At 38.9% G+C, this 27861-nt stretch overlaps 4 protein-coding genes across 10 annotated transcripts; 2 read left to right on the top strand and 2 right to left on the bottom strand.

Annotated features, from left to right (window-relative positions):
• The first annotated feature begins 74 nt into the window (after positions 1–74).
• On the top strand, positions 75–5444 carry si:ch211-57i17.5 (usherin). 5 transcript variants are annotated; one of them, XM_056764969.1, is made up of 8 exons: positions 75–476; positions 614–636; positions 907–1003; positions 2227–2347; positions 3300–3550; positions 3931–4002; positions 4376–4552; positions 4876–5444. In XM_056764969.1, exons 5-8 carry the CDS (start codon positions 3389–3391, stop codon positions 4960–4962), a joined length of 498 nt encoding a protein of 165 aa, XP_056620947.1. In that variant the 5' UTR covers positions 75–476; positions 614–636; positions 907–1003; positions 2227–2347; positions 3300–3388; the 3' UTR covers positions 4963–5444. The 5 variants fall into 5 exon arrangements, with proteins under 5 accessions (XP_056620947.1, XP_056620946.1, XP_056620945.1 ...); XM_056764968.1 differs by adding an exon at positions 1813–1893 and having other exon boundaries at positions 75–636; XM_056764967.1 differs by having other exon boundaries at positions 75–636.
• Positions 5445–6276: 832 nt separating this feature from the next.
• fez2b (fasciculation and elongation protein zeta 2b) lies at positions 6277–16106 on the bottom strand. Of its 2 annotated transcripts, none has more exons than XM_056764698.1 (8): positions 15827–16106; positions 11124–11232; positions 10927–11043; positions 10707–10797; positions 10229–10494; positions 10064–10139; positions 9920–9985; positions 6277–8028 (listed from the first exon to the last, which is right to left on the bottom strand). In XM_056764698.1, exons 1-8 carry the CDS (start codon positions 16054–16056, stop codon positions 8012–8014), a joined length of 972 nt encoding a protein of 323 aa, XP_056620676.1. In that variant the 5' UTR covers positions 16057–16106; the 3' UTR covers positions 6277–8011. The 2 variants fall into 2 exon arrangements, with proteins under 2 accessions (XP_056620676.1, XP_056620675.1); XM_056764697.1 differs by having other exon boundaries at positions 10656–10797; positions 15827–16104.
• Positions 12199–15235, top strand: LOC130434499 (uncharacterized). Its single transcript, XM_056764696.1, has 2 exons — positions 12199–13095; positions 13350–15235. Exons 1-2 carry the CDS (start codon positions 12799–12801, stop codon positions 14877–14879), a joined length of 1827 nt encoding a protein of 608 aa, XP_056620674.1. The 5' UTR covers positions 12199–12798; the 3' UTR covers positions 14880–15235.
• Positions 16107–16393: 287 nt separating the features above from the next.
• wdr26b (WD repeat domain 26b) lies at positions 16394–27660 on the bottom strand. Of its 2 annotated transcripts, none has more exons than XM_056764568.1 (14): positions 27077–27660; positions 25825–25924; positions 23313–23369; positions 21863–21999; positions 21603–21700; positions 21356–21512; positions 20975–21113; positions 20755–20895; positions 20468–20587; positions 20229–20374; positions 20057–20135; positions 19727–19874; positions 19163–19357; positions 16394–19062 (listed from the first exon to the last, which is right to left on the bottom strand). In XM_056764568.1, exons 1-14 carry the CDS (start codon positions 27319–27321, stop codon positions 19037–19039), a joined length of 1788 nt encoding a protein of 595 aa, XP_056620546.1. In that variant the 5' UTR covers positions 27322–27660; the 3' UTR covers positions 16394–19036. The 2 variants fall into 2 exon arrangements, with proteins under 2 accessions (XP_056620546.1, XP_056620547.1); XM_056764569.1 differs by having other exon boundaries at positions 19745–19874; positions 27077–27659.
• Between the last annotated feature and the right edge of the window lie 201 nt (positions 27661–27861).

The following is a 27861-nucleotide window of genomic DNA, read 5'->3' as shown; positions in this document are numbered from 1 at the left end:
ACGCTGTTCCTTTTTCCCTCCCCAATATGGCGGCACTGCTGACGTACGATGCAGCGGTTATAATGCGACTCGCCAACATGTCCCGAGTTTAAACGTTTAATTGCAAATCAATGTTCACTTTAAATGTTTGTTGCGTATAACATTCGCATAAAATTGAGGTATGTAAATAGAATGAAGCTTGGGTTCGCTTTTTTGAGAGAAATGTTTCGGGTGACCGTACGCAATCGACTGTTTTTCTCACGCCACACATCTATTTTCTCACGCAGGATCGCACCCGCCATTTTTTTCTGTGGTGTGTTATAAAATGTGTGATAAAAATGCCTAAAAACTGGAATTTTTCGATGATGCAAAGTTTTTCCTCAGTGGTCTAGCAGTGGACCTCAATGCTAAAATAAGTTGGCCATTGGCTGGCCAATCAAATGTAAGGAGGCGGGAGTTTGTTAAGGGGACCAATCAGATCAAAGAAGACAGCCAAGGTTCGAGTGCAACGCACGACTCTTAAAATTCAATATTTTCCAGCTTTTAATAATATAAATGTTTAGTGGTAATATCCAATTTACGTGACTCATGTAACGTACACACACATACGTCATTATTTCTGGTTTTATTTCAGAAAGGCAACCGTTACATTTCACGGTAAGAATGCAATTAAAATGATTACAATGATGTCATCTTTATAATGTCTTTAACTAAACTGAGACCGCCTCGATGACGTATGATGTAAACAAATGTGACCTTCGGAGCGCGCAGCGTTTGTCTGGTCTGTGCCCAAAATTGAAACAGTTCACGTAAAACGAACGAAAGTGATGAAATTGTTATCACAATACTTCTAATAAAGTGTTTTGTGTTTTTTATACAACTTTTCACCATCCCATGTCCCTTTGGGCCTAAAAATCTCACTCCAAGCTGACCTCAAAAGTTGGCATCCCTTTGGGGTTTGTTTAAATTTCTCACCAACACCAGTACAAGAGAAGAGGAGCTGCTTTCATTCATCTGTCAGCCTGTAAGTAATGCAGCATGTCTGTGATAAATTACACTCTTCAGTGGTTTTATCTCTTCACTAATAAACCTGAAATGCTGCGAAACCTGAATGCTGATCAGGGAATTAATGGATTAACATTCCGACGTCATAATACATTAAATCATGTCATCGTGATACATAGAGTGTTACATCAGAAACTGACCCATCTAATGGCCTCGTATATCTGATTACAGAGGAGATCATATCATATCTCATGAATATTTCATTTGAGTACTTGCTGAAATCATCAACTTCAGCTAAAGTAAAAAACAACATCCAACGTGAAAAGGTTGAATCGTATATGATATGAGACTTGAACTGTACTGATGATCCTTTTTACACCCAAATCTGTCAATAGATCACAGATACGGGTAATATTTAAAATATTTAATAAAAAAAATATACTTCACTGTTTTCGAGAATCGTTCATTTGCGCTACACTGGCCTCTAGTGGTAAATATTTGTAATTACACCAAACGATGTTGAAAATGCTCTGGATAGTACTAAATGCGTGTTTTTAAGCATCTGAGACATTACTCATATTTTTTTCAAGATTTTTATAAGATCTTATATGAATATATAACCTGAAGTGAAATTAAAACCAGTCGCTGTGCTAATGTAAGAAAGATACACAATGATATACAACAATTTTCTCAATTCACTTTGCTGAGCAAAAATGCATGTCAGTAGTCTTTAAAATGTCTTGTATTTTGTGTTTGTCAGAATGTTGCACTGTACATGTGTGTGTATCTTACAAAAAACAACCATGTTTTTTTTTTTTTTTACTTTAGTAAAACTATGTGTGTCAGCAGGATTAAAGCTGTACTGATGTGCTCAACACTTTGACATCTGATCTTCTGAAACGTCAAAGGGTTGTCAATTTTGGAATGATCAATCTGTCATGTTTTGGTTGTGAGGAGTGTGTGAACAGTGAGTGATCGTAACACATGTAGAGAGAGACGAGAGAGACAGAGAATGTGTGTATCAGGTAAAAAGGGTTTGTATGGTCATATCACCTTGTGACAGGGTTTTACTGCGGTAACTGATCTCTCGGTCACCTCCTGTTACCATAGCACCCTGGAGTACAATTACAGCTGCAGAGCCACCTTACACACACACACACACACACACACACACACACAGGTGTCTATCGCTATATGTACACGGATGGAATAATTTCATCCTCTGGTTTTTATTTTATTCAGCACATCTGTCACCGTTCACAGTTGATGTAAATGTCTCTCGCTGAGGGCCTCGTCTCATGTCACACACGCTCCTGGGGTCCCTGAACCCCCCTGACAGCAAGAACCACGGACTCAGACGCAGGTGAGCATCACTCTGAATGTGTTCTGCCGTATTTTTGGTCTGAATAGTTTTGTGTATGAGTGAGACGACAGGTTGTTTCTTGGTATTTAATACTAGCATACTGTGAGGAATATACTGCATGCAGACTGCTGCCTGTGCTAGGTCTTTTTATATAGAAATAAAAAAGCTTTTGGTGTTTGAAACAGTAGTATTGCATCGTTGTCACATGACCCCATCACAGCGCATCACAGCAGAGTCGAGTTATCCTCTCGAAAGGAAATACATTTATTTTTATTCAAACTGACATTCATTTTCAGAAGTCTGATGTGATCAATGATGGGAAGGCGAAGTGATGGGTTCTTAATATTTTCCACGGCTGTACGTAGTTCAAAAGCACGGAAGGTGACGTTGAGTAAATCGCGTTGTTTGAGTTTTATTGATAGATTTTGTGTAAGTTTGTATAAACGTACGACACCATCATTAAAACATCCCTAAAAGTCGTCACCGATTCCAGCAGAGATTTCACTGATGTGTGCACAGTTGTATAAGGTCTGCATAGTGATGAGAGGAGGTGATGTTATATTGATTCATTACAGAAGCTTGCCACGGCTCAGTGATAAAGATGCTTGATGTCTGGAGGTCAGCGCGAGAGAGACTTGAGACACCTCAAGCATCATTTGTCCAAACAGACTAATAAATCTTACAGTCCTAAATCATGTGTTCTTTATGTCATAAAACAATTCGGGGATGTGTTACACATGTGAATTCTGCCTATTTCTGCCTATCTAATGTGGCTGGCTAAAACGGGAGGTTTGCTTAAAATGTCAAGAATAAAGTTTTATTTTAAGCATCAGTTACAGAGGGTTGAATAATAAAACATGTGTATGAATTTCATAGCTGTTGTGACATTACATAACACCGTATTGTAAAATTGGAGATCCAGATTCGTCTGATTTTCTCTCTCATCTTTAAGCTCTTGAGTCACCCACTCCTGCCGGAGGTCAGCTGGGCGCAGGAGGCGGTGGTTCTCCGTTCTATCGTGAGCTGTGGTTTATTGTGCTCATGGCTGGGGTCGGACTGCTGCTGTTTGCTCTGATTCTGGCCGTCATTTTACATAAGACTCTCAACAAATCAGCGTTCACCAGAGAACGGCCTCCTCTCGTAGCCCTGCCGCTGCACCGCCAAACCCCGCTGGCCAAATACCCGCCCAGCAACTCCTACCTGGTGAGATCAACTACTGAACATTTTCATACAGCTCCAGTTTTTATCCTGTAGGACTGAATAGACAACAGACTGGATATGAAAGTTAAGATGAGGTGACTTTTAACAAATACTTGAAGGAAAAACAGACCAGCTGTGAGCCTTGGATGATTTGGTCTTTTTTGCAAAAGTTATATTTATTGACTACTAGTGAATCATTTATCAGTGTTAGACTTATTTATTATTTGTCTCATGGGAGACATCTTTGAAAAAGAAAATGTAAGCAGACACTTGTCAATGTTTTGTAGTGTTATTAATCTCAAAGCTGTTTGGTTTGGTTCTCTTTGGTCCGGACAGTGAGGTGTTTTTGTTTCGGTCAGTAACACATTTATTTCTCAACACAGTTTGACATGGTTCCAGATACAGTGGGTGCTTCAAACAGTGTCACGTTGAAGGCATTCACCATGCACATGGAGGTCAGAGTTTCACTTGTGTTTGCATTTTATTATGCATTTAACAGTTCCACAAAACTAAAGTCACATTTTTGCCTCAAAGATCTCAATATTGCTTACAAAAAAAATGATATTTTACATTGAAAAAATCTGATACAAGAATAACTTTGAAAATAAATTTTAAATGTATTTATTAAAATGTGTGGACACATTTGTCCAAAATTTCGCCTTTTTATACATATTTAATGTTTATATGACTACCAATTTAATAAAAAAAGGTTTTGTTTCATTTTTTTATGCCCCAGCTGTGAAAACTAAGCACACTTTATATTCTAAACAGTGAACTATAGAAGGTTTTTTGTGGAAGTGTTGAGGTGTTTTTTGGTGTTTTTTTCAGGAGGTGATTGAGGAGAAAGTGATGAAGGGAGATGTTTCTCCTGAGGGTGAGACGGGTTTGGTGACCGTCTCAGGTCTGTACACACAGAACCTGTTACAGCGCAGCGTCAGTCAACTGATGGACAGTAAAGATCAGGATCCATGGGAGCCGCATTTCAGACGCCTGGACAGCGGCCTGGTGAGAACATCAGAATCTGTGTTTGTCTGTCTTTTGTCAGAACTAAATGTTTTTCTAAATAATAATACATTTTATGAATGAAATAGATGTATTTTTTACCAATTGTATATGAGCACTAGGTAATACAGTAGACCTGAAAGCATTTGGACGGTTAGGCCACGCTTGAAATGTCTGAATGTCATTTGCATTAGCCAACAAAATATCAACTGGAGAGTCTTTGCAAACAATCGATACGATTCTCATTTCCGAGGCATTGTTTTAGGTTTGTCTAACTGACGTCAGTGTGATTTTGAGTAGTTTTATGGTTTGTGTGTGTTTGTCAGTTCGAAGGTGAGGAGTTTGTGGACAGCATCAAAGGCTTCAGTACAGTAAGGAAAGAACACACAATGTTTACCGACACCAACCTTTGACCTTCATCATGATCCTTCACATCTGACGTGGAGAATCAACATTTTCCTGAACAATTTCAATTAACATGGATCTGATCTGGGATTCATATTTCTATTGACTCGGACACTTGCGATGTGTCCCTAACAGACACACACACACACACACAAACACACAAAAGATGAAAACTGGATTATACAATGAAAAGATTAAAACAACTTGACTGCGCTATGAAAACAGATAACTCGATGAAGTCTGGTTGGATTATAACAAAATAAAGAAATTAATTTTGTTTTTAATTTGTACATTGATGATTTTTTATAGCAGTCAATGTGGTGTTTGATGGCAAATGTAATATTGTGTGGTTTTTGGATCTTTGTCATCTCTGTTGTCAAAAAATTAATTACATGTTATTTCAACCTCATTTCAATCTTAACATTTATTCAGTGTTTTTATTTTCACCCATATGATCGAAAAAACAACGTTTTAATAAATGTGATTTGACGGTGAATGACAATTATTACCCTGTGTTGCTTGTAATTTGAAGTAAACATTAAAAGTAAACATATTTTACATAAATTGATATGTTTGTATTTATTTAAAAAGCAAATATTGTTGTTGGTCCACTAGACCCATAAACATTGGTTGAGAATCAAAGACATGAACACCATACAAGGGGTTAAGTATTCCTGTTCCAATGCTAAATTACTAAATGTAAACTACAGACGCTTTTATCCAAAATGTCTGTAAGGCTAAATGGTATTGTTTCTTTTATGAGCAGTTGATACATAAAATACTACAGACACAGATAGAAACAAATACATCGTCCTTAAGAAGATATAAAACCTTCACTTCACCAAAACGTCCTTTGGTCCTTTGTAAACTAAGAGCGTTTTCACACTTGGTCCACTTCAAGGGGTCGGAGTTCGTATTTTTTAAAGGATCCTGGCCTCATTGTATTACTACCCCTGTATGACTTACCGCTTATTGCTCCCTAAACTCTTTGTAAGTCGGTTTGGATAAAAGCGTCTGCTAAATGACTAAATGTAAAGAGGACCAAAGTGTGAAAACACCCTAAGGCAATGTTGGACAATGATGTTAGTTCTTAAATTACTTTACAACCTTAATATCAATTCAATTGTTGGACGTTAGAAATGTCCTTTACCGATTATTAAATCAATTACGTTCAAGTATAAGATATGCAACCTGTCACTAATCTATAAAAAATCTATAAAAACATGTTTCAAATCGTGCAATCTGCGGATTTGAAATGAAATTAAATATGATGTATAAGATTTTCATGATTTCTGAAGGCTAGTTTTATTAACCACAACAGCTTTGATGAACAGACGCTTTTATTTGAAAACCATCCTGCTTCTACATACAATGAACTTCTTACAAAATATTAATTGGAAAAGGACCTTCAGGACAAAAATGTTGCATTAAAAATAAGATCAATTTTAATGTATAAAATGTCATGAATTTACAAAGGCAGCATTTGAATTATTGCTTGTATAAATATATAATCTCATTATTTATTGTAGAACGTGTACCCTGATTCACTGCACACAACTGTTCCTCAGAGTCACACCCCACACACGTGACGACACATACAAACTCAATAATGTTGTCAACCATCAACAGTTTTTGTGTGAAACAATCATGTTCTACACAAATCTGCACGTTCCCTTTTAGAGATCAATTCAAAGTGCATGCAGCGACTATTATTCTGAATGCTTGAAAAACATGAAAACAATAACAGAGACACGATTCATGTGCATTAATTTGCAAAACAGCATGAAACTAATTTAATGCCGTTCATAGGTTTGGCCCACAGATCTCACAGATGACCAAGACTGAGACACTTTAGATGTTTTTGTGTCTGTACAAGGAAGATAATTCTGTCATTGTATATGTACCTGTATGTTTTTCTTTGACACAAGTGAAATGTTAAAGGACAAATGTTAAACGTTCTTCCCTCTTGTCCAGTCCGTCAAGTACTAAAGTTCCATAAATGTGTCTCACATTTCACATTGAACTGGATCAACAATCATTAAAAAGATCATTATTTCAAGATCAAGATTATTTCTCTAAGAAATACATTAAGATTTAGGGCAGATATAAAGTTTTTTTGAGAACGAACATCACTTAAAGTGTATTATTAAATGAAAGACTTCATACTGTAATGTAAGAATTGTCGTTTTTGTTTGAATGGCTTTAACATGACATGCTTAATTCACTCCGACACAAATTCAACCTGAGTGTAAATTCATGGACTCGGACAAGGTGATCTCAATCTCTCCATCAAAATAATCAACATTCTTCATTTACTATTACATGTACAAAAATATCACCTCTGGTCTATAGCTCAGCCGGGTAGAAAAACTATCAAAGACAATCATTAAATGTCACTCCAGAGCTCTTTCAACAATCCAAAGACCTTTCAGATACGTCTCTATGTCAACGTACGTTCACATTACATTCCTAAACCCAACTCGCAAATGTTCGCCTGACCCTTAAACTGAAATTCACCGGCCCAAATCTTTCACTGTAGTATTAATACTGAATAAACAGCTCCAAACAGAACAAACACAAAATTTGACATATCTAAATTACTGCAAATCAAACCTCAAAGATTGAATGTTTGCTTATAAATAAATGTTGCTGTAGATGAATTAAACAAAATTAACTAGTTTTTAAAGTAATTTTACAGCTACGTAAACTTCTAATCTAATCCCTTTTTAGTCTTTAGTGGAGAAAATTATCATCAGCCGCAAAAGACATCCTTGACTCTCCTATACATCCCTGCAAGATCTATACCAGAAAGCAAACCAGTCCGAATAAAACACGTGAGGAAAGATCAGAGAAGTAGTGACAGTTGCAAACTATTACTGAAATCTGAACTGCATTAGGAAATAAATGAAATACTGCACAGGAGAACATACATAAAGATAAAGAAAGAAACACCACTGACGGGGTGAATTCTGAGCATTATTAAAGAAGAGGATCATCTTTAGTGTTGCAGATGTTTTCTGTACCGATGAGACGAGCCAATGTTCAGCTCCCCAAAGCCTATGTAGGACACAGCACTGAAAGAACAGAGAAGATTGGACACATCAAATGATTTCCACTCACAAGCAATTTCAGATTAAAGTCTCTACAGAACAGAATAAATTTGAGATGCACTGAAATATCCATATATTTATCTGCTGATGGTTTAAAATCAGCGCCCGAATTATCCTGTCAATCAAAAGAGGACAGGAAAATGAAATGAATTTGTGCTCTATGCTTAGAAAATGTAAAGAAACATCACCAGTTTGGTGTTCAATGTTAATAGTCATTATATTAATTAATAACACTGAGAAAGTTAAGAAATATTAATTTAATCTTAAGAAACTCGGTTTTGGTGGAGAAATGTAGCATTGGTGCATCTCTAAATAGATGAAAAACTACACAAGTTGAAAGAAGCAATAAAAGATCAAATAAACAGTTAGTTACTGTATTTATATATAAGAAATGATTGTGTAGTTTTACTGCTGTGGGACAAATAACATGTACAAACACACAGCACAGAGAAGACAACACACACTACACACACTTATGCTGTACGTTTCAAATACACATATTTTGACATATATCAGATTTGGAACCACATTTCAGGGCTATAGACGAACATTTCAGAGTGGTGGCACTGATGCCAACAAGTTATACAGATGGAGATACCAGTTCTTTATTTATTAGCGCCAGAATCGTGGGGAAAGGCAAGAAAAAAGAAGCTCTTAAACTAAATCCAAACATGTTTAATACATTAATAAATCAATTGCAAATTAACACAAATATTTGTTTATGATTTAATGATTATCGATCTTATTGTTTATACATAAACTCTCTTTCAACACCTAAGTGAGGGATAATCCACGGCTAGCTATGCATCAAAGGATTTTAATGCACGACAGAGGCAAAGAACCACCCGACACCAAGCAGAGCTATGGATTATCCCAATTATACCATGGTTATTTGCCAAATTAAAGCCTTTATTAAAGTTTACATTTTAGAGCAAAGAGGTGAAAATTATGTTTTTTGTTTTAAAATTTTAAATGTAATCAAACTGACTGGAGCTACCCGTGCGTCAAAGGCTTTTAATACACACCTTCCAGCCAATCAGAATCCAGTATACACACACCATGGTATAAAGTGTATTTAAACCACATTTTAACATCTAAATTATTCAATGCTTCTCTTTTCTTTACCTTAAGTCATATAAGTGAGTTAATATCAGTGAGTGTTGTTGGCCCGTCCTTTGTTGTTTGATGAACATTATAAAAAGATATCCTTATTTTGCTGCTGTCCCTTTAAGAGCCAGTATATGGATTATAGGGATCTATATTGTGACGCATGTTTTGTTTCCCAACTGTTTGCGTTCATTGGATTAGCTTCACACTCCATACAATACACGCAACACAATTTGTTATCATGGCCGTTTTGTATCTTAGGCTGGGGAAATTCTTGTATTGGGCCGGCAAAACATGTTTATTTTTGCTCTGTCTGTCCTTACGCATCGTCATCAATAGCATTAATTGTGTCTCTCAGCGGCTCTGTACCCATGCATAATACGTCTTTGGGGGGCTGGGGCACTGATAGATAGGCTAAAGGAGGGGAGACAAAGTGGAGTGTCGCTTGCGCAGCAAATTGGAACCACAACTGCAAACTGATCAGTTTGATGCATCGCCTGCATTTGAGAAGAGTCAAGATCAGCTGGGGGTGTAAATGGCACAGAGACAGCCCAACCCCTCTTGTGTGAAATGTGTGAGCGTGTGTGCGGTCCGCAGATCAACACACCTCTGTCTTCTGTTCTCACACCAGAGCTAGAGTTCAATCGCAGCGAGAGCAAAACAAAACCAGACGACAGTCAAACATCATAAACACACACAGAATTAGACTGACAGTCAAAGACAGACGACAGCATCAGACGCCCGGTACCTTTGAGGATGTAGTCGGTCAGAAGAGCGGGAACCGTCTCACTGTCTTCGCGCATGGCGTGAAGAACTGCACGCAAAAAAACACACATTAATACGTGTACACTGATACACACACGGACTGTGTTTACAGTTGGTATGTACGTACTCTTGGTCAAAATCTGAAGATCTTCTACAGACCGGGCTCCGTTACTCCTGTCGTACGGGATCACTGTCGTCAAATACTGAAAAAGACGTGACGGAAAGTTTGTGAATACATAGTTCTTGTGAGTGAAGCATTGATAAGTGAGGAGAGAGTAAATACGGCTCTTACGGTTCCCGGCACGTACGAGCGGTCGGATCTTTGTACACCCGATGTGCTCTTGATCTTCCTCTTCTTCTTCAGCAGCTCTCTGTGTTCTTTCTGGCGATTCTGCACGTTGATGAGAGCCGAGATGAACGTGTTCTTCACCTCCTTCTCAAAGTCCAGCTCCTCCCGCACGGCCAGCTGATCGATCAGCTCTTCGGAGAAACCTCGAATCTGCCTCTCCACCTCCTCCAGACGCTCCTGCAGCTCCGACACACAAAGACCACGTAATCCTGAGAGAGACACACATTTATACATTTAATTCTTCTTTTTGATCCTTTAACTTAAATGTATTTGAACAACAACTTATTGTTCGTTGAGATTGTGATGTGTGTGTAGAGAGACACAGAGAAGTGCAAAGCGTCAAGATAACACACACACATACAGTACTTACGATCCTCATAGATACTGCTGGATGTGGAATGTGTGAGTTTGTGTAACTCACGGGTCATCGCTGAGAGGTCAAACTGAGACGGGTTCGTGTGTTCCTCAGCGTCTGGAGACTGTTGCATTATCTCCTCAATTTCTTCGATAACCTGACCAACACACACGTTACAGAGTGAATGTGTACATATTCGGCTAGAAAATAGTGTTAGTGAAACCAAAATAGTTTTGCTTGAAATGCGGTTTGTGTGAAGGTTCAGTTTGTGAGCGTGTAAATGTACCTGTTCTGCTGTGAACAGCGGCTCCTCATTCACACAGGAGATGATGATGTTGTGCATGTCCATCTGATCTCTGAGCTCTTCATCATCAGACAGTTCCAGATTACTGACCTCTACCTGCTGAAACACACACACATACACACTTTGAGTTCTGTCTGTACTTACTAGACAGACAGAAAGATACAGATGGAGGATCTCACCTGTTGTGGTCGAAGGTTCAGTGTGGGGAGATGAAGTGAGCGAGTGTGAGATGTTTTCCAGTCAACTGGCATTACGTTGCCGTAGTTCTTTGTCAAGGCATTCCAGATCCTGAAAAACAGAAAACAAAAATCAGAACAGAGGACGGTGGTTTGCATAAACAAGGAAGTTACAAATGCATTTTTGAATCACGATACAGAAGGATGAAAGCACCTTTAGTCATACGTTTTTTTTATTGAACAGATAGTTCCAATCCTTGATTCTGATTAGTTGAGCTGCGTGCGAAGCAGGTTTAAAGACTCTTACTCTTAAATGACTTTGAAACATACACCTGTGACTACATTACATCCAGTGTTGGAGTTACTGTTGGAGTTACTTAATAATTAGTTACTTACTAGAATTGTTTTCCCTTGAAAAAGAAAAGCAAGGGATTACTCTTATCCTGTAATTTAATTACAGTTACTTCTTATGTAATTGAACTAAATACTGTGTAATATTTTCAATAGTGGAAAAGACATCTATATTCTAAATTTAAAATGTATGGTTAAATTTATCCTTCTTACATTTGTATACTTTGCTACGTTAATAAGAATAATTGATCTAGTTATTTATTTGAATGAATTAAATAAGAATAATTGGAGTTATTTATTTGAATGAATTAAATATAAATAATTGATGTAGTTATTTATTTGAATGAATTAAATAAGAATAATTAGAGTTATTTATTTTAATGAATTAAATGAGAATAATTGATGTAGTTATTTATTTGAATGAATTAAATAAGAATAATTGGAGTTATTTATTTGAATGAATTAAATGAGAATAATTAATATAGTTATTTATTTGAATGAATTACATAAGAATAATTTATATAGTTATTTATTTGAATCAATTAAATAAGAATCATTTATATAGTTGTTTATTTGAAGGAATTAAATAAGAATCATTTATATAGTTATTTATTTGAATTAATCAAATAAGCTATTTCATGTATATCCTTGAATCAATTTTAATCAAGGTTGATGTAATAAGTAATTAAATACTTTCTGGAGAGAGTAATTGAACTAGTAATTAATTACTTTTTCAGAGTAACTTAGCCAATACTGATTACATCATCATCATACATCATTACATCTGTGTTGCCTGGCAAGCACTTTGTTCAGTTGCTTTTAAAGAAGTACTACGCCCTACATGAGAATTCCAGCTCCTACATCAGCACCACTGTGTTTCTGAATTGCTTCTTTCTCTTGTGCTGTTTTCTATGTAAAGGTCACTGAGAGAATTTAGCCAACACTGATGAAACTTTCTGGAACTGGGTGTTCTGAGAATTGACACAAAGCTCTTTTGTTAAGATCTTTCCTGTATTTTTTTACAACAACCCTCTTGAACACTTCTGTTTAACATGCAGAAACACGGAAGAAAGGATGAACAACAACAGAAAAAACAAAAATGGACATATAGTCTAATAGTCTGTGATGACATAAACCAGAAATATTAGATGAACACATTAAATCTTTGTCAAGTACAGACAAAAAAATATTTTAGCAGATCAGGGTAAAGACGGGTTAAAGTTCCCTCTGTACCACAACTGCTCAAATTCCACGCCCACTAAAAAATAAAAATAAACATTCTTATGGGCACACATGCTATTTTGACATTGATCTGCAACAGGACATCATGTTTCTCCAGTATCTGCTCACGTGTATTGTGCTCGGACCTTTTCATTCTCAGGCCAAAGTGGTTGACAGCTTTACGGAGTGTAAAAATATTTTCTACAAAGGCAAAGAACCACAAGGAATGGATGAGGAAGCAAAGAAAATCTGTCAGATAAGGGATGGAATTAATGCTGATTTTGCTACACTCTATTCGGTTGATCACAGAATTCCTCTGTACAGTGCGTATATATTAGATGATCAATCCTTAAACAAACAAACAAACAAAGATCAATGCAGCGTATGGCACATAGAACCACAGGTAAGCATGAGCATTTTAACCGGTTTAACAGAATAAGGCAATGCAGTATTTGTGTTGTTCTACTAAGTTGGTCATTTTGTTGTCATTGTAAATAAATAAAAGGGTTGAAGAAGTACAATATGAACAAATTGGAAAAGGTGAAATTTGTTTATTTATATTTAGATGGGACAACTCTTTAACTTGAATACATTTCAAATCAACAGTATGACATAATGTAGATGAAACTGTTCTAATGGTTTTAATTTCCTTTGTAGCTTGTTTCTAGAGCTGAACCTGCTTCCATGATGACTGAGAGCAAGTACACATCTTCTGATCGTAATAAAAAAGATGCTTTAAAAAGAAATCAAGCCATCAGTGAGGATTATATTGACACAGGATATGATCGAGGTCACCTTTACCCCAACAGTTTCGACTACAATGATCAGTTTAAGGTGACTTATACACTGACCAATGCTGCACCTATGGATCCATGTTTTAACCGTGTATACTGGAAGAAATTGGAGGGAGATTTGCAAAGATTTTTAAAAAGTAAACTTGAAGAAGATGTGACAGTCTACATTATCACAGGTGCTGTACCTGGTAATGTTAGAATATCAGACTGTGGGGACAGCCGTGATGCTGAAAGGGTTACGGTTCCCTCCCATATCTGGACAGCTGTCTGTTATAAACACAAAATCGAAGACACAAAGTCTTTTTCCTTTGGCTATATAGCAGACAACGACCATGTACGGAACATAAATCTCATGAGTATTTCAGACATGAATCAGCAGCTCGGTGTATTGTATAGAAAATCTTCACAAATTCAGATTTTTGATAATGATTGTTGCAGTGCCAAAACTATGGTTGCTGAAATTTGGGGTCAAATGAAATCAACACAGATAAAAATACCAGAAAAGTTTGATGTTGCTCAAAATACCCTTGATACAGTCAAAAGACTGAGGAATACTGACAGTGAGATGAGTACTGACGGTGAGATCCACCCTAGACAGAGAGGTGAAGGTAGACTTGATAAACTGACAGCAATACTTTCCTTTGACAGTTCAGACTCCTACTTCACCTCACAAGAAGTACTGAAAGGTGAGGATAGAAGTGCTTGTATAATAACTTCTGCCAAAAAACGACATTGGACTGATCGCTCTGAGATCAGAAAAAGGGATGTGTCTGAGGGATCTGAAGCCATCCGATGTCAGTTGGTGCCAGAGAAATCTGTCGATGGGAAGACTGCAGCTGATGGCTCGCAATGCAGCAATTTTAAATATAATAACAACAGATGTACATGTTCAACAGAAAAAGGTAAAGAGAAGTTCTGCTGCTCCAGTCCTTGCCTGTATCAGAGCACACTGAAGGGCTACCGGTGTAACTCAGGGCAGTCACAGATAGAGTGCTCACCCCAGTACTCGCTCCTCGCTATCAAAGGAAAGAGATGTCTAGACGATCACCCCTGTGCCACATACGGAGAAGACTACTACTGGTGTTACACAGACATTGGACAACTGACGACAGACTGGGAATACTGCAGCCCACCGCTGCTGGGAAGTAAGGCTAAGGACGGAAAGTACTGCCGCAGCGACCACGCCTGTGCCGGGTACGGCTCAGAACCGTGGTGTTTCACAGATGATGACGAGAACTGGAACTACTGCTGTACTTCTGATGACTGCTTCTCAGCTGTCAACTACAAAACCTGTAAGCCTGATCACCCATGTGGTTACTACGGTAAAAATTACTTGTGGTGCAGTACCACAGACGACAGCTGGAATTATTGTTGCAAAGCCTGTCGCCAGTAATCAAAGTTTGTTGCATTAATGAGTAGGCCAACAACAGCTGATATACATGTTGAATTGTTATAGCACTTACTAACCTTGAAATTCTTGTCTATATCAAATGTTTGCAGAAAAACAATTAATCATTAGAGCATAATGCATGATTGGGGTCCTGACCCTCTGAACCGTATTTTATCTGATTTGCGAGGCGATACGTAATGCGATCCGCTGTATGTTTTTTTGTATTTACATCAACGTTATATAATCATACTTTTTATTTCCTCAGTGGTTTGCTTTAACATTATATCTATTTTTTTCATTCTGGCTATAAAGTTTTTATATAATTTTAACCTTAAATAAAAACAGCTTTTTTGAACTCATTCCTTGTCGCTTATCTGATCTGTAAAAACTAGGCATGCACCATCCGCAGATCCTCGTAACAAACAGTCATCTAAAGAGTTTTGATGTGATTCATTGTTTAGAAGATATGACTTATTAGATTTGCCTATATCTTGTCTTGTGTACATAAAAGTTTCAATGTGCACAACAGTACAAGCAAAGTTAAAGGAATTCAAAAAATATACTCATTTCAACTCCCAGATAAAGGCTGCACTTCTTTCTTTTGTCCACCAGAGGGTAGACTAGAGAATAACAGCGTATACAAACATTTTTGTTCTTCTTGATTACATTTTAAATTAACTTATGGAAACATATCACTACACTGAAATGTCTTCTGAGTTTTATGATAACTAATAATTTCGATTAATTGTGTATACAGTTTGTAAACAAAGTACATGTTGTGGCTGAAATGTGTTACTGCAAAGTTTGTTACAAAGTCAGTTGTTAGCATGACAACAGATCCGCATTATCCACTGGATTTGTTCTTTAAAACTGTGCTGTTGAGACCCTCTTTCATACATCTTTCCAACCTCCTTTGACCCCAATATTTTGTTCCCGTTTTTGTTACTCACTCGTCGTCGATCAGCAGCTCGCGCTCACTCACAGCGCGCACACAGACGTTCGTGGACGCGCTGCTGGTAGAGGGCGGAAAGCTCGCGCTCAGCGTCTCCTCGAAGGATGCGAACGTTTGGATCTCCGTCGAATCCTCCGGCACCGCGGTCCAGCCGTGCGGTGGGTCGGCTGCTTTAAACTCGTTAAAATCTTCCCAGTCTTCATCGAGCGAAGTGACCGGGGCCGCCATGACTGCGGCGGCCGACGGAACAGAGAGGCGACGCGCACGCGCTCTCGGTGTGGAGGGCCGAGTGGGCGGGGCGCTTGTGACGCAGTCACGCCCATATCATTTTATTTACGTTGGTAAAAAAGGATACACTTTTTTAATAAATAAAAGTAAATGATAAACTGTCAAACCATCTCAGAGGAAGAAAATATTTAAGGGAAACAATTATTTTATAGACGTAAAATGATCAATTATATTTGCAGGCGTTAGCATTGTTTTAAGCATTGTTTAATATAATATTTAACTCCGCACACCTCTACTAAAAAGTAGTTTGATGGTATATGATTAAAACCATACAGTATCAAGTAAACTTTTTTATTTAGGTGTTGCAATAGTACATTTCTGTAAACTTTTTTATTTTGAGGAAACTGTACAAAATCAGTATAAACTTGTTAAGTGTTATAACTCTGAGCCTTCTGACAATACTGTAAATTTAGCTATATTTGTTTTCACATGTACATTATTTGTTTTTAGATGGACATTGATTTGTAAGTAAAAACACAGTGACCTTGTTGCCACATGAATTTTAACCCAGAGAACATGTTAAGGACTTTGCTCTCTTTGAAAACCCTGAATGCTTTATTGAAAATATGCATACATAACATATCCTACACAACAATACAAAACAGTACAATCACTTTTGAAAATAACACATTTAATGCAAATGGATCCTCTGGATAGAGGAGTGTCAGCATGATGAGAAAGTCACCGCTCACTCTCTCTACAGCAGAACACGTCCCACTTACAGGCAAACATGAGAGTGGGATCCCTGCTAAGAAACAAAACAGAATTTCTTGAACATGGTTCAAAAAAACATCAATAGTGTATGCACTGCTGTATTGATCAGACTTGTTTTTCTATCTTTTACGAAAATGAGGACCAGCCAAAAAAACTGAAAAATCACAGTGCACCAGCTTCAGCAGCAAATAATTGCGATTTTTTTTTGCTTATGGCACGATACAGTACTTGGGAAAATAGGCAAAATTCAAATGCAAAACTATAAGCTTTACAAGTATTGATGACCATTTCAAAAACCTTTCCTGATACAAACCAAAACCTATGTAATGAACTGAAATAGTTGTTGGATCAAATTCAGGATATTGACCATGTTGAACCCCTCATATTAAAATAATTCTATAGTAAAGTGTTCATGGGAAATTTATGGTTTTGACCATTTTAAACAGGCGTCTAGATTAGTCGGAAATTTCCACTTTTTAGTTGAAGTTCATCTGGATGTGAACACAGGCATTTAAGCACAACAATGACTAAAAATGCATATGTGGATGGCAACAAAATTATGATTAATGCAATAAATGTATTGTTAAAAAGGGAAAGCATGCCAATAACGCTTAACAAAAGATTCAAAAAGGAGGCGATTTGTCTGGTTATAGTTTAATATAATGATACAGAGATAAGGTCAACCAAAAAATATTGTAAACAAAAAACAAAACAAAAAAGTAACAAAAACTTCCATAAAAACAGGCAGAAAAGCATTCTTTTCAAACATTTAATATCAGTCCATAGCAAATATTTTTTCTCACCAAAAACGGGGGATTCAAAAGCTTTATATTTGGTGTAAAACAGCTCAGATCAGTAAACGGATGATATAACTGAACTACCGTACAGGCAGAGCTACCGTGTGCGTGAAATCTTTGTGGATATGTAGTGCAGATGGTTGGTTTTAATGCTGGTATGGCCGTTACGAGAAATATTTTACATCGGGGCTCTCAGCTCAATGTCGCTGCATAGGTCATCATTTACACGCCACAAACTCCTCAAGCCGAATATCTGAATGACAGTTTGAGTGTCATAGTATCTTTTAAAGCTGATGCATTCGGCACGTTTTGCGTTAAACTCAGCTCTGTTTCATATCTGTGCACTTGCGCATACAGTGAAGATCTGAACGTGCGTTTCGACCTCAGTCACTTTGTTATTTTTTCTTTTTGTACTAACAACAGTCTCTCTCCTGAACGCCACCTCTAAGGTAAGTGGTGAAAAAAGGAACTTTGCTAATAACTTTCTATAAAATAAAAATACAAAATGGTTCTCAAGTTTTCTGTTCCACAGATGAAAGGTCTCTGGGGCTTCGATCAGATCCTGTTAAAATTATTCATACAGCTAAACAAGGGACACGCTCTCGTTGGTATGAAACAGTGCAGATGCAAGCGCACACACACACACAATCAGTCATAGATCCAGGCACATATGAACGCACATATTAACAAACGAACACACACACAATCAGTCAAAGATTCAGGCACATGTACGCACGCACGCACGCAAACACACACACACACACGGTTGTGCTACAGTAGGGAGGCCGAAGCAGAATTCAGTCAAACTCTCAGAGATCACAACAGCCCAGACTGCGACCTTTGACCCCTGCTGATGTGGTGTGGGTGCGAGAGTTCGGTCACGGGTCGGGAAACAAACGCAATTGTGTTCTTAAGAGATAAAAAACTAACTACAGCACTCCATCATCAACACCAAAAGCCCAAACTGAGGAACTGTTAAAAGGAACGAAAGAAAGAATTGCTAGGACTATTTCATTAAAAAAGTGTTTGTCCTCTCACATTAGAGGATTGAGAGAGAGAAAAACATTGAATGTGAGTTTATACACCCGGCCGAACCCTGGTTCCGAACCCCTAAACCACCCCCTCCCCGCAGGGATATCACTGATTGGCGCCGTGGCCCAGAATTTGGGGTCTCGTCTTCAGGCCTTATGGAAGGTAATATGGGAACATGGGAATCCCATGAAAGGAAAGAGATCCGATCCATCGGGTTGCTATGGAGACAGATCAGGTCTCTGCTGCCTCTAAACTCCTGAAACCGAGGCTCCGAATCTCTTTCATGTCTGCACTTGTGTAGTTGTGGAGGAGGGGAATGCTGTAATCACGTTTTCTCTTGTAGATATAACAAGGTGTGGTCTGTTCCGCGGCTGCCATCAACTGTCCATACTGCTGCCAGTCTCTGAAAAATTAAGGGAAAAACGTTTTGTTACAAGCACACACACAAATACAGGGACCATGTCACTTCCTCCATGTGCTGTGATTGGACAGCATGCGCATACCATTGAGACCGTCCAGCTCTTGTGTGTCCAGTAATGGCGCGGGACCCCATATGCGGACTGTGCCATCGTCAGAAGCGCTGGCCATAAGACTGGGAATACACGGGTTCCAGCTGACGCAGTTCACCGTGCGTGTGTGTCCCGTCAACTCCACAATTGGCAGTTCGCTGCGTTTGTGCCAAATATAAACCTTATGATCTGAATAAGAGAGAGAGACAGAGAGAGATGACGCAATCATACAATTATTTAAATCTAATAAAAGAATTAGTGCAAATAAAGTTCTCAGAAAAATTACAAATTCTGTCATCATTTTGCTCACCCTCATGTCATTCTTAACCCATGTGACATGGTTTTCTCTGCACAACACTAAAGATGATATTGTGACGAATGCTGGACACCAAAAAACATTGGCCTCCATTAACTTCCATTGTATGGAGACAAAAACGAGGAGACATTTCTCAAAATATCTTCTTTTGTGTTCCACAAAAGAGAGAGTCACATACAGGTTTTAAATGACGTGAGAGTTTTTATTTTGAAGTAAAGTATCCATTTAAATAATTACATAACCTGAAAAATGTGAAGTACCTTCGCTGCCACTAGCGATGAAATCCTCATTGTGTCCCCCGAAGCAGGAGTGAATGGTGTAGAAACCTTGTGTAACACCCTGATACTTTCTGACCAATACTCGATCCTGCAGGTCCCAGAGATGAATGCCCTGAGAGACACAAACACAGACTTGTGGTTCATACTTCATGTCCTAACCATCCGCATATCCAAATTCTCACAAGTTCAGAAACATTACTCTTGATTTCTTTCGATTTTTGTGTGAAATATGACCTAGTAATATCTTGACCGTTTTCTACCGGGTTAAGATACAGAAAGGATGAACATTCTCACCTGAGTTGCTACATTTAACAAAGCTAATCTTCCGTTCTTGGAAACAGTGAAAGACATTATCGGATGATCTTCCTGAACGCTAAAGTAGAAACAGAGAGAGATATTTGGTCCTGTAAGAAACATTTCAGAACTCGAAATCAGAACCGTCTGATAAAGGCAAACTGCTGCATACATGTTTCTGTCTGTTAGGTCCTCAAAGCTGTAACCTCGGATCCGCTGATGCGTGTCGGAGGCGAGAACGGTCCGACCGTCATTCATACACCAGAGGCATTGCACACGCACACCTTCCCACGACTCCAGCAGGTTTCCGTCAAGATCCTGTCAGGACACAAAGAACCAATCACAAATCAGGACAGAACCAGCAGCTGTGAAGGTCAAACCACGTTACGTACGATGTACATGTGAACTTACGCATTGGTAAAATTGTCCTCTTTGACCTCCAGTGACGAAGCGTTTGCCGTCAGGGTTCCAGGCGACGCTGGTCAGGCTGTCCTCGTGAGACTGACTCATCTTTGTCCGCAGTTCTCCTGTCTGACCACCAGGAGGGCGACAACGGCAAGACAATATTCACATACACTACTGCAAAAAATCTTGAGTTTTGTACTTAATTAGGATAGCGATCATCGACCACATATGACTGCCTTTAAATTAGAACATTGTGGTGAAGACAAAATGAGAAAATGAAAAGCTGAGCTCACCTGAACGTTCCACAGCCAGAGCTCCGAGCAGTCGTCTGGACCGCAGGCGATCAGATAAACATCATCAGGACTCCATGCCAGATATGACACGCCATACGCGTGACCCTCCAACGTCCGTAAGAGCTTCAGCTGATGAGTTTCCTGTGAGCAAGAGAATATTTACATCACATCAAATCCCAGAGGTCTGTGAGTGTATCCCATTAAGAGGAAAGTCACTCACCGGCTCCACCTGCCAAACGATCACGGTGGTGTCCTTGGATCCAGTGGCGAGTTTAGTGCCGTCGTTGGAGAACTTGCAGAACCAGACCTCGTTGCAATGTTCTGTGAGGATCTGTTGTGTGTGACAAGGAAACTGTTTCCTGGAGATACACAAACACGGAGAAGACTGTATGTATTATTCTGAATTTGCTTTCAGTATAATACATTTATGATTTTGAAAATGTGATACATAAAACGATGGCGATTATCATTATTCGTATGAAAATGTGTTATGCTGTGGTGCATGCTGGGTAATCCAGAGTTGCATAAACACAACATTCATTTAACACAAAGTGTCACGGCATGTCAGGACCCCCGTGTTATAACGTATAAACAAACGCACCTGCTGCATACGTGATCCAGCAGTAAAGAAACTGAGTCCAGACTGGAGTCCAGTTTGGTGTTGTGATAAAGGCAGCGATCCCTCTGCATTTCTACCGCTTGTCTGAGCAGCGTCTGCATTCGCCGAGGGGGCAGCATCACAGAGGGTGGCAGGTACGCTACGCACACAAAAATGAAACACTACACATGATACATATACAACAACAAAGGGTCTATGTTACGTCATTATTTAGCGTTTACGTACTCACTTTGTAATTTGTCCAATAATCTACATCGTGACCCCGCCCCTTTCCCCTCCCACTCAGCCTTTGCCTTGAGATCCTCAGCATGACTGCACATCAGATACCTTGATAAAAATCGAAAACGTCAACTCAGACTGCAAATACAATACATGATATTAGATGCTATGTTGACAACTGTCATGAGTTTTAAGAATGAAATTCTAGTGAGATTGTAGAGGTCTATTAGTGGGAATGATCATGTGCATGTGCGTGCTTGTGTTTGGTACCCGCTGAGCACATGGATGCGGTCTGTGTTGTATTTGAGTGGTGTCAGTTCCCCTCTCAACACCTGCAGGGCTTCTAGAACCTTCCCGTCCTCCAAATACTCCAGATACTTCTGCTGTAACAGCAGAAACTTCATCCGCTGGAAAGACAGAGAATATTTGTAGTGTTTGTAGATAGTTACAACCTCATATTGCCTGTGTTATGGTGGGTATTTTCAGACGTCACTGCAGATGTTTAGTGCTAATTAAGACAACAAAATAATATTAAATGAATTATATGAATAAAAGATTATTGTTCATATTACATAAGATCCTTAATACAGATGTAACGTAGATTTGGGGCTTAAAGGGATAGTTCATCCAAAAACTTTCTGTCTATTTAGTCACCCCCAGGTCATCTGAGATGAAGGTGACATTTCTTGAGTAGAACCACAAGGAAGATTGTTTGATAAATCTGCAGCCCTCTTTGCTTCATATAATGGGAGTCTATCGGGTCCACCTGTCTAAGAGTTCCTAAAGCACATAATTCCCAAAAAAAAACTGTCGCTCAACACTCCCTTTCTGCTGGTGGCGCTATACGCATCAGACGCTGGCATGCCATCCACCACCAAATACTTCAAGAAGAAGATCGGGACGTGTGCAGAGGCTGCAGGGTTTGACTAATATTACTAGAAAATGACGTTCAGTTTTATGAAAATATTGAACAATTCGCTTCGCAAGACGTTAACATGTCGCCAGGAGGCGCTCTTTTGGAATTATGTGCTTTAGGAACTCTTAGACAGGTGGACCCTATAGACTTCCATTATATGAAGCAGAGAGGGCTGCGGATTTACCAAACAATCTTCTTTATGGTTCTACTCAAGAAAAAAAGTCACCTACATCTCAGATGGCGTGGGGTTGAGTTAATAAACATCATATGGAGTTTTTGGGTGAACTTTCCCTTTAATAACACTTCACAAGAGAGCTTATATGTCAACGCTCAGATGTATTTCCAATTTAAAACAAACCAGCCATCAAGACCCTTTGAATTTAGTCAATGGTATAATTTACTCCTTTTATCAAAAAGTAATTTTTACATATGCAGCACATTTGATGACAAAATAAGATGCATATTTAAAGCTATCTATTGTCTAAAATACAGGAAAAGTTGAAACAATATATTGTTTATTTATTATATTGAATAAATTAAAACAATGCTCTTGGTTCCAGAATGAATGGAAATTAGAAAAAGAACCAGGCTCAACTAAACTGGATCAAAGGAAGTCGACGTTAAGGACCAGAGACGGAGTAAAAGTAAAAAGAACTGAATCATTTTTCACACTTATTATTTTGGCTAAGGTGTCCGAGTTTGGTTCTTCTAGTCTAAACTGTAATCTCAAATATGAACGGTAAGAGAATAATCTTTAAAATGATCTCTAGAGGTTGCGCGTGCAGTGGGATGTGGCGGTCTTACCACAATAGCGTTGGGTGAATGCATCAGTGCTTTCAGCTCGTTGAGGTCATTTTCAGCCTGCGGCGCACAAAGAAACAAATGTGTCACTTCAGCATTTAGCAACTGAAAAAACATACAGTATATCTAGACCCATTTTGACATAAAGCTTAAAAACTGTGTTAAACTATAGAACCGATTTTTTTTAAATGTTTAATGTCAAAGATGGTGCCTTAGTTTTAAAACAGCAGACCTAACCTGTAATAAAAAAATATTAAACAACAATGCATTTACTTCAAAGAAAGATATCAAAATGACATTTTAAACAAAACTTTGAATAATTCTGTTTGGTTAAAAGTGATAAAACACTGATTGCAAAGTGTTATTCAATGTAAAGGTCCAGTGTGTGAAATTTAGCGGTTTGTAGATTGCAACCAATGGCTCACTACACCGCTCCCCCCCCCCATTTGAAGCACTACAGTGGCTGCAAAGGACTAAGATGTCGTCACGCTTTCACTTTTTTGCTGAATGAGATGTGTTTACTAAACACACTCTGTAGAGCAGTTTGTTCATTTAGGGCTACTGTAGAAATAACATGGAGAAATCCATGTATGGGGACCCGCAGTGTATATAGATAGAAATAGGTCATTCTATCTAAGGTAATAAAAAATAACGCTGCATTATGTAAGGTCTTTATACACCTCTGAACACATAGCTATGTATATTATATTGCATTTGTGTAAATAGATCCAAAACAATTACACATTGGACCTTTATTAAGATAAACCAGACCTGCGGTTGATCTACTAAGACACCTGAAGGAGGTTACCTTCAGATGTTTTATAATGCAAGCCAAAAATTATTCAGTGATCCAAACACCTACTTGGAAAAAACAGTCCCTAAATCACCAACTACTGAAGGTCCAAACCTTCAGTTTGACAACCTGCTTCATAAACCACCCTATCATGGATCTGTCTCACTGAATCATTTCATCCCCAAATTTCTGGCACACAAAGTGTTACACTCCAACCGTTTCTGAATGTGGTCAAATAAATCTATTCCTCTCTGTGCTGTGCAGAGTACAGAATCATTTAATTGTTTGTTCTTCCTATTTGAACTGCCTTAAAAACACATTTATCAACCGGCTTTCTCTATTAATGGTGATTGTGGAGTAAAGAGAAGTATCTGAAACTGTTTGCAATGCTGCTGCACAAACAGGGCGTCACAGGAAAAAATGTGGTTAGAGATTTTATTTCTGCACACGACATCCTAAAAAAAACTCAGAGCCAAACGTCTACACCAACATAGAAAACACGACTTCTCTCTCTACGTGCTGAACCAGCGCAGAAATCTGTTTTTAAGAATCAGTTCACCCCCCAAAAAAGACCCTTCAGTCACAGCTTATTCGCCCTTGGGTTCTGAACCCGTACAACTTTCTTCCTTAAAACACACAATCAGAAAAGTAAACAACCAAAGCATACAGCGACCAAGTACTGCCAAGCCTCAAAACACACTATAACAGTAGAACCTTCTCCTTGCAGTCATACATACGTATGAGTCATAAAAAAGTCATACATGAAGCTATACACAATTAAAAACTTGGAATATAGCACAAAAGTCCTACATTTATTATTCTTCCAGTGCTTAACTTTAGTTAAGCAAACCTGTAGTTTGACAGGCCCTGGTCAATGTCTGACTGCACTGTAAGGAAAAGCCCAGCTAAACATTTTCAAAAGAGCCTTTGTGATGAGCTTTTGGTCCTATTTAGAACCGCAGTAGTCTCCATTCACTTTTAAAATATTAACAAGTGGACCTGAAATATTCAATCAAGTATCAAATCACAATACTGTAACATCAGCAAAACAAGAATGTATTGGTAAGCAAAGAACAAACAACACAAAGAATGTTTATAAAGTAGAAAGAGTTGGGATCCACACAAAATATAGCACATAATAATACATGATTCATACATACCAATAGTAATATACAGTCCAAAACAACAAGCATTATAGATATTAGACATGGCACCATGCAGATTCTAAGTAGTAGGCAAATATTGGCAAACGTCTCTTTCACAAAAGGAAGAAAGTCATAAAGGTTCAAAATGACATGAAAGTCAGTAAATGATTACAGAAATGTCATATTTTGAGCCTTTTGAAGTGTGTCACTGACCCATCACGAATACATGAAAATATTATAAAACCTTTAACCATATTCCTCCCATCTGTCTGTATAATCTGATTTTAAACCTACTTAGGGGCGGTTACCCGGGCTTAAAGCTAGTCCCAGACTAATTTAAATGTTTGATGTATCTTGATCAAAATAAACTTGCACTGTCATATTTTAAAATATATCATAAGAATTGTTTTTTTCTCAGGATGCAAACAGCAATGTTTGTTTATCCTTAAATGTCCTAATTAAACTAAGGCCTAGTCCTGGCTTAAACGTATCTCTGTACGGAAAAAGCACCCCTTAATGTCTGACCCATCTCTCTCCTAACCCAGAACTCTCTTGCTCATGAGACAGGTGAACGTACCTTGTCCCATTCTCCTTCCATAACGTGGTTGCGGAATTTCGTGGCAGACGAATTCTCCAGTCTACATCCTGATTCCTGCATTAACAGCTCCACCGTCTGACTAGACGGACAAAAAGAGAAACGATGACATTAGAGTGAGCGATAAACACACAGCACTGCAGGTGTTTGTGCAAAATCAGCTGGTGGTTCCTCAGGAACAGAAAAGAGCTCGGACCTGCAGGTGATCAGAAAGCTTTGAAGGGATAGTTCACCAAAACTAAAAAAATCTGTCATTTATTCACACTCACGTGCTTTGAAATTTGTACTCGAAAGTAAAAAGAAGATATTTCGAGAAATGTGCTTTCGTGTTGAGGTCAATGGGGGCTATGTTGTCTGGCTACCGACATTCTTTGAAATATCTTCTTTTGTTCTGCAGAAGAACGTCATTCAGATTTAAAAAAATGATGTCAATGAGAATCATGATCATGTAAATCATAACGCTTTGGGCAGGTGAGGGGGTTCATAACAAGTGTTAGAATGTTCTTCCGTTCCTAAATGCAGGGTCTCAACAGAATGACGTCATTCTATGATTACAAAAGAGACCGAGCGTGCGAGGGGGAGGGGATGAATGTTTTCAGTTTTCTCAATGTTGATCTTGCATTTTAGTTCTTTGTCACGTTCAGCCAGACTGCGATGCGGATTTCGGTCCGCGTCGCGGTTCATTAGGATCCACGTTTTCAGGAAATCTGACTGTCAACTGATGGCTTTAGCAGATCTTCCCTAAATTTAGATTCAAGCTCCGATTCTAATGTAAACCAGCTGCTGCACACACACACAAACACATTCCACAGCCGCCATTAAACCACAAACACACAATGTCATCATTATCACTGATGATCACACGCATACACACAAAAAATGACCAAAGCGACCGTTGTTTCGGAAAGAAATACAACTGTTATGACAAATACGATCTTACTTGCATTATAAATACAGAACGCGTATTTCGGGCCCGGTGTATATTTGACAAGCACGCACGCACGCGCAGCTGTCATGTCAAGGCAACTTGTTTTGTGCGTGTCAGCTTAACACACGTTTGATATTTTGGAGTTACAGGTTTTGCATATACATGGTAAGGATTTAGATTTTGAGATGTAATTTAGATTTGACGTCGTTGACAGCTCAAATTGGTTTTAACGGGGCGTTCGTCATTCGTCCTGACAGCAAGGCTTTAACCCGGTGCGGTTTTATTCCCCGTCGTTAAAACACTTACTTTAATCCCAACCCGTGTAGATGCTGTCCGATAAGTCGAATGACATCCTCCTCCGCCTGAGACAGGCGCTTTTTCTTCTTCAAGGAACCCGAAGTCGTCCCGGAGGCCCCCGAACCCGCTCCACACTGCGCCCCGCTGGCGTTCAGATTTGCCTGGAGGCCGTTGGCATGTCCGGCGGTGGAAGACTCTCCGTTCTGCGCGTTGGTCGAGTGGTTCTGGTCCTGTCCTGTCCCGTTTGACTGCATGTTGTTGCCGGTTCGGCTGAGGTGGGTCGCTGAAGGAAGGCCCGCTGAAGCCTCGGGCTCTCCTGCTCCCTCCGCCGCCGAGGCTCGGTGCTTCTTCCGCGGGGGCGGCGACGCTCCGCCGGTGTCCGAGTCGGAGGAGGAGGAAGCGGAGGCCAGAGTTTCCTCACCGAGAGCGGCCGTGGTTAGAAGCCGGTTAAGCCCGGGGGAGGGAAAGAGGCGTCGGGCTCCCGCGGTCCAGAGCGAGTTCCGTGCGAGCGTTCGTTCGTGTTGTTGTTGTTGCTCCTCAAACAGCTGCAACTCGAATGGCGTCCAGGCGCACTGACGTCACCGGACATTCGCGGTGCCTCACTTCCGGGTGTCGCTAGTGCCAACAGGGGGCGCAAAAACGAGGATCAATCATTTTCACGCTTATAATAATTATTTAAATGATAATTATTAATTATTTCTGTCTCCCACTTAGATTGTCTGTGTTTGTGTTTTTTTTTCAATCTTCAGAAGGTAAAGAAAAAGTATATTTGTTGTCTTAAACCTTTACCTCTA

This window comes from Triplophysa dalaica, chromosome 13 (assembly GCF_015846415.1).
Source record: "Triplophysa dalaica isolate WHDGS20190420 chromosome 13, ASM1584641v1, whole genome shotgun sequence".
Lineage (NCBI taxonomy): Eukaryota > Metazoa > Chordata > Actinopteri > Cypriniformes > Nemacheilidae > Triplophysa > Triplophysa dalaica.
The sequence above is the reverse complement of the archived record's forward strand: the minus strand, read 5'-3'. Positions and strand labels throughout refer to the sequence as shown.

Bases quoted from the DNA above. Each gene is read 5' to 3' on its own strand.
- wdr26b (XM_056764568.1), bottom strand. From the start codon at position 27,321: ATGCAGTCAAACGGGACAGGACAGGACCAGAACCACTCGACCAACGCG. The intron at 22,000-23,312 runs GTAAGACCGCCA...CTGTCTTTCCAG, and splicing joins ATTCACCCAACGCTATTGTG to CGGATGAAGTTTCTGCTGTT. The intron at 21,701-21,862 runs GTACCAAACACA...ATTTTTATCAAG, and splicing joins CGCATCCATGTGCTCAGCGG to GTATCTGATGTGCAGTCATG.
- fez2b (XM_056764697.1), bottom strand. From the start codon at position 16,056: ATGGCGGCCCCGGTCACTTCGCTCGATGAAGACTGGGAAGATTTTAAC. The intron at 10,798-10,926 runs GTACATTTACAC...TGTGTTGGTCAG, and splicing joins CGCTGTTCACAGCAGAACAG to GTTATCGAAGAAATTGAGGA. The intron at 9,986-10,063 runs GTACGTACATAC...TTTTGCGTGCAG, and splicing joins TCTTCAGATTTTGACCAAGA to TTCTTCACGCCATGCGCGAA.
- si:ch211-57i17.5 (XM_056764969.1), top strand. From the start codon at position 3,389: ATGGCTGGGGTCGGACTGCTGCTGTTTGCTCTGATTCTGGCCGTCATT. The intron at 4,003-4,375 runs GTCAGAGTTTCA...TGTTTTTTTCAG, and splicing joins CATTCACCATGCACATGGAG to GAGGTGATTGAGGAGAAAGT. The intron at 4,553-4,875 runs GTGAGAACATCA...TGTGTTTGTCAG, and splicing joins GACGCCTGGACAGCGGCCTG to TTCGAAGGTGAGGAGTTTGT.
- LOC130434499 (XM_056764696.1), top strand. From the start codon at position 12,799: ATGTTTCTCCAGTATCTGCTCACGTGTATTGTGCTCGGACCTTTTCAT. The intron at 13,096-13,349 runs GTAAGCATGAGC...TTTCCTTTGTAG, and splicing joins TATGGCACATAGAACCACAG to CTTGTTTCTAGAGCTGAACC.